Source organism: Scatophagus argus, chromosome 6 (assembly GCF_020382885.2).
Source record: "Scatophagus argus isolate fScaArg1 chromosome 6, fScaArg1.pri, whole genome shotgun sequence".
Lineage (NCBI taxonomy): Eukaryota > Metazoa > Chordata > Actinopteri > Scatophagidae > Scatophagus > Scatophagus argus.
In genome coordinates, this window is record NC_058498.1 from 18843784 (window position 1) to 18857246 (window position 13463).

Consider the following 13463-nt stretch of genomic DNA (forward strand, 5'->3'; position numbering starts at 1 on the left):
TCCGTGCTCTCATCATACCCGTCTATTTATCCAGCACTATAATAACTTAGCAAGGCAGGTAAGGGTGGTGAGATGCAATCAATGCTCTTTCCAGGCAGTATATCTTTCCACAAACCCACAGTCTGTTTTTGTCCAGCAGCTCCAATGACACACTCTTCTGCCCCTATTCTTAAGTGTTAAAAAAGCTTCACTCAAATGTGACCGCGGAGGATAAGCATTCAAAACGCCTGAGTCAGAGAGAAAAATTTATAACAGTGAAAGCCTTTTACTTGCTTTCCTCAGTGTGTGCGTGTGTGTGTTTGTGTGTGTGTGTGTGTGTGTGTGTGTGGTAGGGTGTTCTGCGGTAGCTTGTGTACTCTGTGATCCTCTCAGTATGTTGAGCTTAGTCCTCTCCTCCACACTAGTTGGTGTGGCTTTGCCCACCGCATCACTAACTATTGTCTCCATAGCAACTATTGCTCCCTGCTTATAATTTGCACAAAAGGAAAATGTCCCAATGTCACACAAGGCTCTATTAGAGGCTGCTACTCTCACCCTGCAGTGCTGGTTGAAGGACTGTGTATTGAAAGGACATTTCTCATTTGTTAGATGTTGACAGGCTGCTGTTTTTCTCTTTCTTTCTTTTTTTTTTTTTTGTTTTGTCCAGAACACATCAACAGAGCTGTATGTGTGGGGCTGATACAAAACATTTCATATATTATGTTACATTCTTTTATGTCATCTTAGGTAGAGAATATTGCATAAGTCCACTTTCTTGTAGTTAATGGAAGTGATTTAAAGTGTAACTGAAATCACAAAAGCTATTTTAATAAATTGTTTAATAAATAAATAAATACGTTTGTCTGATTAACAGCTGTGGCAGCAGTTTTAAAACTAAAGCTTAGTTCAAGGTGTAAAAAAGTCCCTCTTTCAGTATTTATAAAAGTTAATTGGTTAGATGGTGCAGCAACAACAACTTGTGTATTGCTTATTTCACATAACAAGGATGTATTCTAGTACTAAATCTGGGGAGATGTGATATATACTGGGCTGATAATGAGAAATTTCTATTATCAGCTACCAAGAAGTTACAGTCCATAAATGGAGCCAGTAATATCAAGACAGTTTTTTTTAATTGACTTAAATGCAGGATCAGTACACCTCAGTACAGTAAGTGTTGGTATGTACCTTTAAAGTTTGTTTGTGATCTGCTAATAGACATAAGGAAGAAGGGTTAGGGTCCTCATGACGTCAAACTGCTGCACCAGGGTAGAGCCACTCATTGTAGACTAGAGAACCAAACAAGTGTCGCCACTGTGAATGTTTTTTTATGGTTTCAGAGAGAGACAATGTGACTGTAATTTGCAATACATGTTCAGAGAGCGGAGTATGTGGAGTATGAAATCATCTATCTTTGCTCACTACATCTTAACCTGTTTTTCCCTCAGATGTGAATAAATGACAGATTATGAACTGAAGCAAGTAATTACAGGTTATAGGCATCTGCCTTCAAAATCCACATTGTGCATCATTAAATGAAACTTTTTGGTCGACATCTGCTGATAACTGCACATTATAAGCTATGAACAGACAGAATTTCGAAAGCAGTGGTATTGAAGAATAATTACCATATAAAATAGCCTCTAAACTGACCCATCTTATTGAGTTTTTAAGCTGTTCAGTGTGATACAGATGGCAAGCTAATTAGTCTGTGAAATTATATTGGCAGTGTACTTCGTGCTACACAAGATGCGGTATGTGTCCATACTTGTGGATAAGTCAGCAATAATCATCGCCATGAGCCGAGTATTTGGTTGGCCGCTTGCTATATGATAGGCTATATTTTTTAAGGGATACAACAGTAGTCTCGCCGCTTTTTACTGTATGCACATTCAGGTGGCACTCATGACATAAAAAATATTCGATATGGTGTGAGCTGGTGGCCGAGTGGTTAACATCCCCAGTTTGATTCGTCTCATTACATATCTCTAACTCTCTTCCTATATTTCCTGTCTGTTTATACACTGTAACTATTCAATACAAAGGGAAAAAGCAGAAAAAGCATCATAGCATTTAATTTACTATAGCATTTGAATTTCTCCCTCTCTTTGTTTTTTTCAAGAGAGGACAGTACATGTGAAGTACAAAGCAGATCTGTACGCCGTTACCAGAAAAGATGGTGATGATGCAGTGAGGAGGGAGGAGGGAGTTCGAAACATACAGTAAAGAGACACTGTGGCAGATGGCAGAGCTTCCTTTTCCTTTTCATGCTGTATGATGTGCTTCAGCCCTCCTTTGCTCCATCTCTCTCTTCCAGGACCCCGACTGAGTGAATGAAGGGAAGGGGTTCATTACGCAAGACGACACACAGAAATACAGAGAGAGGAAGGACAGCAACTTCAAGTGGTTCCATATTTTGGCAGACATGAGAGAGAGCTTTGTTCTGGCACACTTCCCTTCACATGAAAGAAGGAATGCTGTGTTTTGAGGAGTTACCTGTGTTTCCTAATGCTTTGAAAGAAGGGCCTCTAGTGTTTCAGAGTTGCACACACACCCACATATGCAGAAACACACACACACACACACACACACACACACACACACACACACACAAGCAAACTTTCTGTTCATACTGACTGTGGGATTTGGAAAACAAATAGTTCTGACACTTTTCAGTCAGATGTGTCTTTCAGTGTTTGAACAGGCTAAATCGTGTTTGTGTGTGTGTGTGTGTGTTTAGGTGAAAAACTCAGAGGGGCTGAGAGAACTACAGGTTCCTCTTCTGCAGCACTATTTCAGCGTGTATATGTGCGTGCTCTTGTGTTACCTATTGGGGAACTTTTCTGCACTGAACACTAACCTTTTTGGGACCAGTATAGTCCTCATAGGAACCAAATACTGGCCTGAATGCAGCAAGGCACCATTTCTGAGGTCCTGCTTAGGGTTAGAGCTAGAGATGAATTATGATTAGGTAAAGGTTAGGCTTAAACATGAGTTGGTTATGCTTGGGGTGATGGTTCTAGTTTAGGCTGTAAAATATTAGAGTGTGAGAGTGCCTCGGCTCAGGGGCGACACGCAGTGCAGTCCACGGGGGAACCGTTTCAGTGTTGCATGACAGGATGCTTGCTACTTGTTTACACAGCCCACTCTCTGATGTCCTGTCAGAGCCCAGAAACCACAAAGCAGTGCATACAAATAAAACACATGCACACATAGATACACTCAAATGCCCATAGATACAGTTATAAACACATGTTTCCTTCGTTAGTGAGACCAGTTACCTTGTGATTAAAGCCAGGGGGAGAAACAGGCTTTACCACCAAGAGTCCCTCATAGACAGAGGGATGCTGGGTGGAGGTGAGAGAGACAGAGACAGTCAACAAGGTTCAGGATGGCCTCATGCTAGCAGAGGTATTGTTGTCTCCTTACTAAAGGGGAAGAAGAGGTAGAGTAGGGGAGTACAATGAGATGAGATAGAGGAGATAACTGAGGCACTTTATTCTCCAATAGAACATGCTGTGTTCTGTTGTATGTTTGTGAGAGTCAGATAAACTTCATTTCCTCTGATAAACGAAATGATCTCTGTCATCAAAGTTTCATTTGCATCTTAGTCTTAATCAACAAGGAGTTGTTCATGTGGATAAAGCTTTTTTAAACACCATGTTTGCTAGCTATTAGCTACTGACAAGACTTTGCTTTACTTTACTGTTGAGTTTGATAAATAACATAAAAAGGGCCTGTGCTGTCAGTTGCCATAAAGTTATTGGAGAAATTCTCTCTAAAGGTGTCCACCTCCCCCATCTCCCACCACACAAGTCAGATGATTTCTCTGTCTACTTTTCCAAGGTGACCTTGACGAGGCTGGTGGGTGTTTCTGAGTGTGTATGTGTGGGGTGGGGGGGCAGTGTGTTGCGTCTGCCCATGATGTATTTTTCAGCTCTAATGTTTTTCTGCCACAGAGGGTTGCTGGATGCCTCGGGACACATATGCATGCACACAGGCTTTCAGGCAGAGAGAGCTCAGGTCTGTGGCTGTGCCACTGTCATGCAGGTCAGAGCCGTGGGTGGTGGGGAGATGGGGCTGGGCAAAAAACTGGGAACGAAATAGAAATGAAGAGATAAGGAATGTCGGTATGAGAGGAACAAAAGGGCAAAGGGATAAAAATCACACAATTCTTTGAGATTGTGCAGAAGTGTGGCTTTACTTGGTTTGACTCTAAAGCCTCCTTTCACCTTCGACAGGTGAGCCACAGCTTTCTTCTAGCTCTGATGCGGAATTAATTAATAATAATGAGATAAATAAATTATATCATAATCTGCTCACAGAACATCAGCTGGAACTAAATACATCTGAGTGTGAACTGCACACAATTTAGCAAACTACTTGAGCATCTTTATTCATTAAACACAACACCAGTCATGATGCCAATAAGAAAGAAAAAACGCACATCAGCCAAGGTGCAGCCCTCACGTGTTTGAGTGACAGCAGTACTTTGTCATCTCATTTTACATCCGGCGTTTCACTTCATCAGCTGTGGATTTTTTTCTAACATACACAAAACTCAGTCAAGTGTGAGCTTTTATGTGCCAAATCAGTCGGCCAGAATTAAGCATGGAGCTGAAGGGGAAACTTGTTGTTTTCTTGGCACATGCTGTTTGTGTGTTTAAAAGAGTCTGTGTTAAAGCCTGTATAAGTGTGTGCTTCATCTGAGCAAGTCTCTGATTGGTAAAGAAAGCACAACACCCCCCCCACACACACACATTCTCACACGCACTGAGCAGCAGGGTTTAGAAACAGGTTTAATTGGAGAGTTACTGGCATGTTCCCTCATGAGTGTTTGTTGGGAAGCCATCCCAGCTGTAGTTAAGAGCCTCTGGGTGCTTCTTCATCTGGAGCACAGTAAAACAAGACACACACTTTACCAGCCACTGCAAGCAATTCAGGCCTGCTGAAAAGAAACAGTGGCATCAGCCTCTGTTCCACTAACACCTCTAAAAAAGAGGAACAGGAAGGTGACAACAACTTTCTGTCACAGATCAGAAAGTAAAACCATGAGTCCACCTCTCTTATACGTAGAGCTGCTACATATCTCATCCATTCTTAACCACTGGCCTCTAACTGATGGCCTAAGTCGCTAATGTCTAATGAAATTAATGAAGTAGACATTTATGCGCTGTTGGCCTTACACTGAAAACCCTTTGTGCTGCACCATTGAACATATCCTCAAATACCTCTGCAGGTCATCTGAAACATGTCTGGACACATTAAAATCTACCTATAAAGCAAGGAATCTCTGTCTGTCTGTCTGTCCGTCTGCCCGTCCGTCTGAATATCTTGAGGACCATTCGGCGTGACAGGTGTATTGCTGGAGATCCAAGGACATGCTGTGTCACATTTGGTGTAATTTGGACGCGTTACACATTCATTATAATAAACTTCAAATAAAGATGCAGTGGGTGAGATACTCATACAGATGGTCAGAGACATGAGAGAGTGAGAGAAAAGTCACTCGACATGACATGAAAAGAGAGAGGTAGACAGTGAAAATAGACAGCCATCAGTGTGACTCCACTTTACTTTAGAGAAGCAGTTTACACAACAGAATATATGACTATTTTGACCATCGGTTTCACACACTTTTTTCAATGACAAATCTAAAAGGAAAATTCTCGACCCTGTGACAAAGTCTAATGAAACAGGGATCATTGTCTAACTTCTGTCAGTCAAATTAAATGATAAAAAACTAATTGCTAGACGTAGCTCTACACAACATTGCGACCAGATTCATGTAGAGAGAGCATTGGTTTAAGCCTCTCTCAGCGGTGCTCGGCATACCTCGAGTTTCAGTGTTAATGTTTCTCAGTCAGTGTTGGGTGGGACGTAGTTTGGATGAGGAGTTATTGTGAAAGCTACAAGCAGCAGAAAACACTTGTTCTGAAACGGGACGTTTTGAACTGATGCAGCACTAGTTTGTTATACTGTAACTGTATGACTTTAACCCAGGAGAGAGATTCATCAATCAAATATGTGGCAAGCAAATGAGATTGTGACAAATCAGCCCTAACTTAATATAATTAGACTGAGTTTAATATAACTTAGACCTTATTTTCCTAGTTTTTGCCATCCTTTTTATCAATAATGATAACAATGTACTCAACAAGTTAATTACTGAGATCATGGAAATATGGAAACATTGCTGAAAAGAAGTCTGACGGGGTAAGAAACACAAGCTGTCAGATTATTATGAAAATCAGTGTCAGATCAGATGTCATTTGTAAACACAGATCGCAGCTCACAGACCAACTTCCTGTTCTGCCACAGTTGTGGGTGCAACAGTTTTCTGCTGCAAACTTGGTTTTACTTTGATACCACAGTTTAAACTCTGTTTTACCTGCAAATGAATATGTGCAGTACATACACCAATGACAGAGCGTTCCTCGAGGATGCTACACAAAACACTACAATTAAGTAAAAAAGAAAAATTAAAGAATAAAAAATAACAGTATGGAATAATGAAAAGAAAAATAAAAAACTATGCACAGATTTACACAGTTTTGTCCACAGCTAGACATAAAATGGACAGTGCAATACAACAAGATTAAATTTATAAAAGTAATTATAAAATTAAAAGAAATCTGATTTCACTGTGTATGTTAGCCAAATGTAATCACATCAGAGGCAAAGCGCCGTGCAGAGACAAAAGGTGGTTGGGGGTTTTGTGTAGGGGAGGAGGGTTAAAGGGGGAGTTGGGAGAAAGTGATGGAGAGGTACACAGGAGGCAGAAGGTTACAGTTGCCCGAGGCGATGCTGGGGGCTTCCCTGAAGGGCTGGATGTACTGTACAAGCAGTCACCCGCCATTTGTCACCTGTGGAAGTGTGTGTGTGTGTGTGTGTGTGTGTGTGTGTGTGTGTGAGAAAGAGAGAGAAGAGAGTCGGGGGGTTGTGCCTGTCATAACGCTCTAATCCTGAGTGACATTTATCCAATGGAGGCCTCGCTCATTCATCCATCCATCACGTTCTATTCCTCCTTTCCATCCTTTGCTCTCCGCTTTATGTCCTTCCCTCCCTTTCTGCTTGTTGCTTCAGACAGACAGTCAAACCAACCATGCATACCAAGTACCTACACACTCTCACACACACACACACTCTCACACACAACTACTGTACAAAATGTTACCTGCTTTACTGTCACCCATGGAAGTTGAATTCCAGATATAACAACACGTGTGGCACATGGTGTGTGGTGTGGTTTTACATGTTGGGTTGTGCAGATTTGAGGAAAACTTATATTTGTGAATTTGTGTGTGTGTGTGCGCATGTGCTTGCCTGTGGAGCTGCAATCACTGTTGCACCTGAAGGTTTTTCTTTTAAAAGTGTTATGTTATTACAGGTGGGGTGTGATGTGTTTGATTTTCTTCTGTGTAAGTGTGATAGTGAAAGATAAAAACGTGAAGCGCGTGTGTGTGCATGCATGTGTGTGTGGAGCAGCCATGGCGGATGAAATGGAAGATTCTTTCATTAGTTGTGTTTGAAGCTCAGCAGGGTCACAGCAGTAGCAGACATTTAATTACAGCAGACTGAATGCTTCCCCTGCTGACACATAGAGGAACACACACATGCATACACACACACACACACACACACATGCTCACACTCACAGGGAGGTCTTTTATGGAACATGCTCCCAAAAGGTAATAATATGAACCGCTCAGCAGGAGAGGTAAACCCTCGATCCCCTGTACCTTTTTCTCTCTTTCTTCCACTCTTGGCCTTTCTTGACTTTTCCTTCTCTCTGTGTTTCTCTCCCTGGGTGTGCTAAGTATAGCAGCAGTAATGGTGATGGATGCAGATAGAGGGAGTAGGTCTTAAATGTCAAGTTGAAATGAAAACTGCTGTTCCAGTGAGACAAAAGCAGCTGGACATCTCCAGTGTTGTTTAACACTTGCTTATTTACGTACATACTGGCACAGACCAGTAAATCGTATTTTCATCGTCATCGCAATTGGCTGAAACACGATGAAAAAGAAGTCACTATATTTACATGCATCATGCATACGCAGTCAGTAAGTGAACTTCCAACCTATCAGATCAAGCTCTGGATACATGGACCATACATTCACACCATTTGGCCAATTAGAGCAAGCCAACCTTCAGATACCCTCAGATTATCTGGTGTCAATTTGGTGTTAAATGCAAGGTCAGCCAACACGATGGCTGCAGAAAGGAAAGAAGAACTAACACGGACATTTCAATATATGTTTGTTTACTACAAGTAATGTCTTTATCACAGTATCAAACGATGTTGTCCCCTGTCACAGATTCTCCTCGTGGACAGTCCAGACTTTGTAAAAATGAAGAAAAAGCTCCTCGGATGAGTGAATAAAAAAATCTTATTAAATTATATTATTTTAATTTTCAATCAAATTTCAGTTTAAATACAACATGTAAATAATGAATAATTGCAGATTTTTCAAATTTGTTCAGTTATTATTTATGCAATTAGTGCAGGTTTTCCATTTGTACAATAAAAATGTTCTATTAAAAACATTTTTTAAACATGGAGACTTTTTGTGGCATAAGAAATGCAACGCATCAACAAAGACAGGGAAGAAGACTGCAAGTAAACAAATGTAAAAATGCACAATTTAAAATATTAAAAACTGGACCTTGTCTGTGAGTTATGAGGGAGGAAATGCACTCAACATGTTTGCTAGATTTCAAGCACACACACTACATTTTTGTTTGTTTCCAGGAAGACTCCACAGGGTTTCTTTAATGCTTGTTGTTGGCCTTAACTTCATCTAGTTTATTAAAGTTTCACAAACAGCCAAAGAGATTTAAAACCAATGTGTTTCCTGACAGGCAGCATGTTTGGATGTGAAAGATATATGAATGTGTGTGTTTTTTACACACGGCAGCAGTGACATGTTTCATGTTATTCACACAGAGGGAGGAGATGGTGGGTTAAAGTTTCAAGTTTAATGAAGGCAATATTTAAATGTCTTCAAACATCTTTGCATTGAAGGAAGAAAAATCCTCCAGTGGTTTAATCACTTACTCTCATCTCAGCCCATTTGAGACGTGACACAATACAGAGCTGTTCTCTCTTACTTTCCAAAATAAGGACAGATGTTCTTCAGCTCTTTTGTCTCTGAAGACTTCAGACAGTTATGATTTACTCCAAGTAGGACTGTGACTAGAGTGTTCGGCTGTTCAATGATTCAGTGGAATGAGCTCATCTACGCCATATAGTGTGTGTGTGTCTCTGTGTGTGTGTGTGTGTGTGGACACATATTGAAGGGACAAAAATCCGTCACAGTCACATTGTTAGAAGTCGCCTTACTTATGGAAACGAAATGCAATTCCCCACAGTGTAAATCATTAAATATTAGGGTGAAGACTTGCTTTGAGGTTAGGCTGAGGTTAGGGTTATGTTGAGGTAAGGGTTAGGATTAGGCAAGTAATGTTTATTCTTATGCTTAGGTGGTGGTTAAGGCTGCAGGAAAAGAATACAAGTCTATGTAATGTACCTAAAAGTGATATAACCACGACTCCTCTAGAACACTCTGTGTATATATGATTACATTTGGGTGATCCAAATAAAGCCTCTAAAAATGGGGCATGTTTGTGTGTGTTCATGTGTTGGCCTGCAGACAAAGCAGAGGGAGGTGAAGGATTAGTGTTGGACAAAGATGATTCAGTGGAGCCACATAACACAGCGCTCTCATGTGTGGTTAAAGGCCTCGTTTCTACTTTACTGCAATGCTGTCGGAACTCTACGAATGGAGGGAGTGTGAAAGAATGAGGAGAGGAGGAGTGGGACCTCTCCATCACTCCAGCTATGACCTTCCAAGAGTCACGCTGTTATAGAGTACAGAACTAATGCCTCAATATATTATCTGAATTTGCTGCATTATCATTGTGCCTCTCCCTCTCACTATCGCTCTCGCAGTCTTTCACTCACATGTACACACTCAGAAACACAGTGTAGAGACACGCTCATGTAAGACCCCCCCACACACACACATACACACACACACACACATACATAATATTTAGTCATGAAATGTTTGCGCACTGCAGGTCAGAGATAGAGAAACAGAATGGGAGAAAGATGGAGTGAGCACGACACAAAGAAAAGTGAGTTTAGCCTCATGAGTGGTTTTTCTCTGTCTGCACAGTTTTGTGTTTGAAGTGGAGCGTTGTAGTCACTTCGGGAGATAACATACAGACTTCCTGGACAAGAGCAAGGTCAACATGTGCGCGCTATCACCGACACTCTCTAATGCATACGCACAATGCTGACAATCTCGCACACAATAGAGGGTGAGGAGAGGTGGAGGGCAGAGGGAGACCGGAGCTACGAGCAAAATGTCACACTATTATTTTGTAGGAAATAACCACAAAAGAGTGCAGCCACAGTTTTAACTCTAATCCCACCAAATTTCATTGATTCCAGTGTCTGAGTATATTGACCAGTGCCATTCATATGATTCCACCGCTCAATGCTCTGACTTAATCACATAACGAGATGTTGCTAACATCAGTGGCTTTGACCTGCGCTGTGGCTGTTTTTTTTCCGAGGTTACTGTTGAAGTCTTTTGTGGTCTGTGTGATTGATGATCCTGAGGTAATAGCACTGGTCTTAGGTGGATGGAGGTCCTTCACTGGAAGATGTACTGTGGACTTGATAGTGTGTGTATGTGTGTCTGTGTGTGTCTGCAGGGCAGGATCGCAGCGAGGCGGCTCTCATCAGGCGTTTTAAGGGCGATGGCGTCCGCTACAAGGCCAAGCTCATCGGCCTGGACGAGGTCACTGCCGCCCGTGGAGACAAACTCTGCCAGGACTCAATGATGAAGCTCAAGGTAAGGGAAGTCTCTCTCTTCGTCTCGTTTCTCTCTGTTGACGCATTTTAAATTAAGAATTTACCCATTGAAGTAGCCAGAAGTGACCTTAACACCCAGAAATGTTGTAACGTGATTGCCCACAGCCTCATGAAGTTCCACAACACCCACAGACACCACTGAGCGTCAGCACAGTTGTCAGCCCACGAACGCTTCTTCAACTTCATGCATATTCTTCATGTTCAGCTTTTAAATATGCATGTTTGGTACATCACAGCACAACGGCGCCTGTGTGTGCATGTGCATGTATAGGCTGATGCAGTTTTTTTTCTTTCTACAAATTGCCAGAGGAGCAGTGTGGAAGGAGCGATAGATAAAAAATGAGGATGTAATAATTTATAGGCAGGACGATGATCAGTGCAGGAGGAAGTGAGGAGGTATGGCCATATGGATGGGAAGAGGGATGGAGGTGAATGTCTCATCGCAAGGACAGGAACAATTAGAGGGAGAGGTAGACAGATGGGACATTATGATAGGTGGATGATAGGTGAGAGAGACAGATGAGAGAGGATAAAGAGGAGGAGAAATAGGCTATTTATTTACTCATTTACAATTAGATTCCTGATGAGCATGCATATGGGATCCATCTCTAAATTATGTCACATTCGAAAATGTGCGTGTCAAAACTTAATTTTGCTTCTTCTTCCAAAAACGTACGTTGAAAGTCATTGAGTGGGGCACCTTATCCATCGATAACTGTCCCTTAACACATGGGACCGACATACCGCAGGAGATATTTAAATTGAGAAAATTACATTTACGTTTTGTTTGTGTAGTGAAAACTCTATCCAGCCGAGGCATGGGAGGGTGAGAAGAGGATAGACAGCTCATTGATCAAACAGCTTCCTTCCTCCTCATTTATTCAGACAGGAAATCCATCAGCTCTTTTTCTCTGATCTCTCCACCTCTTCTTTCACACTGCTCCTCCCTCTCCTAGCCCATCTCTGATCTCGCTCCTCTCTCGTCTTCCCCTTTTGTGACTCACCTATACAAATGGAGGTGGGGAGAGTGTAAAGGGGAAATCTACCCTTAGATACACTTGTAGAGGTATAAATCATCAGTATGTCACCATGTGTTCCATGAATGCATATCCAGCCTGCTCTACTTTTGCATTTATTATTGATTTCGTACACTTCTCACAATGCCTTCCACAAGCCCAAGATATGACATTTTTCCCTTTTATTTATTTATTTTTTTAATTAAAGTCTTAAACCTTCATGATTTGTCTATTTATATTTTATTTATTGCCATCTATTTAGTGCACAATTTGTTGGTAGTAGTATTAGTATTATTATTAAGGTGTTGTCTCATAGCTTGATACTGGACATCAATTAAAAATGTGTGAATGCATTTGATGAAGGGACTATGTACAGTCAGTTTGCCAGTTACACTTCTCACAGTCTTGTGTGAATGTGGTTTCTCTGCCATTATTCACGAGTTTATTCTTTAATGTACAGTAATCTTGCTTTTTTCTTGTTTTATCCACATTAAGTTTCATCACAAGCGTGCCTCAAAAGAGTTATATCAACTGTTGTGGTTACTGTAGTAAGTCAAGTAATCTTATGTTGTATTTTTTTGATTTACTTATACACTGATTCCAGTATGCAATGAGATTTGTATTGATAGTTTTTGGCAAGTAAAAGAAAAACGCATAATTCAACAAGCAAACAGCCTTTATTAAAGAGAAGGGTCCCAAAGGGAGGCTCTTATCTCCCATTACAGTGCATGTGTGTTACTGTCCTGCTTCTAACATATTCATTTGCTCCTTGTGTGTGTGTGTTTCTCGCTGTCCTCAGGGTGTAGCTGCAGCAGCACGGTCTAAAGGAGAACACAAGCAGAAGGTGTTTCTGACCATTTCCTTTGGAGGGATCAAGATCTTTGATGAGAAGTCAGGGGTAAGCTCAGAGGCAAATGTTTGTGTGTGGGGGTGTTTGCGTGTGCATGTTTGTGTGTGTGTTTGCTCTGTTAATGAGGCATCTCCATGAGAGGGAGGGGCCCCTGGGGAAATCAGGAGACCCTAATTGAAACCCTGAGAACAAGGCCTCAGTAGATGAGAGGACATGGCTGTCCCATTGTCTGCCTCTCTGTGAACAGCAGCAACACTGGTTCTATATTATGCTCCAGGATTTTGCATTTTCCATCCTACGTGACTGCTTTTCTGGATCACTGGCCGGATCTATACAGACCATGTTGTCCGATAATGTCATTCTGTCATTTCTCTTGATTCCCTTTCTCAGTCAGCTTTCTTGCTGTCTGTTGAGTTCACAGAATCGTCTAAAATCACCCTATAAAGTCTACCTTGTCTTCACTGAGGTGGAGACATATTGACAACTCAAAGATTTACAACAATAGGGCAGGTCCAAGAAAGAGGACAGAAAAAGTGCTACTGTGGAGTGAGTGTGCATGCAGCTCAGGGAAAAGTGGTCAGTAGAGCATAGTGATTTCTTTTTTAAAGTTTCCTACTCAAGGATCCTCTGATAGGTGTTGTCCGGGTTCGATTCCCTCGCTAGCCATACCTGTCACAGTATCCTTGAGCAAGAAATATAATGCCTCCGTTCCTCAGGATGCTGCTGTGCTGTG

At 41.5% G+C, this 13463-nt stretch overlaps 1 protein-coding gene across 7 annotated transcripts in view; it reads left to right on the forward strand.

The window, feature by feature from the left end:
• The window catches only part of dab1a (DAB adaptor protein 1a), a 179401-nt gene that overhangs the window by 138383 nt on the left and 27555 nt on the right, over window positions 1–13463 (forward strand). For all 7 annotated transcript variants that reach the window (XM_046390847.1, XM_046390852.1, XM_046390849.1 and 4 more), the window contains 2 exons: window positions 10705–10844; window positions 12680–12778. In XM_046390847.1, the coding sequence (XP_046246803.1) occupies window positions 10705–10844; window positions 12680–12778 (239 nt within the window). The remainder of the gene's footprint in view (window positions 1–10704; window positions 10845–12679; window positions 12779–13463) is intronic.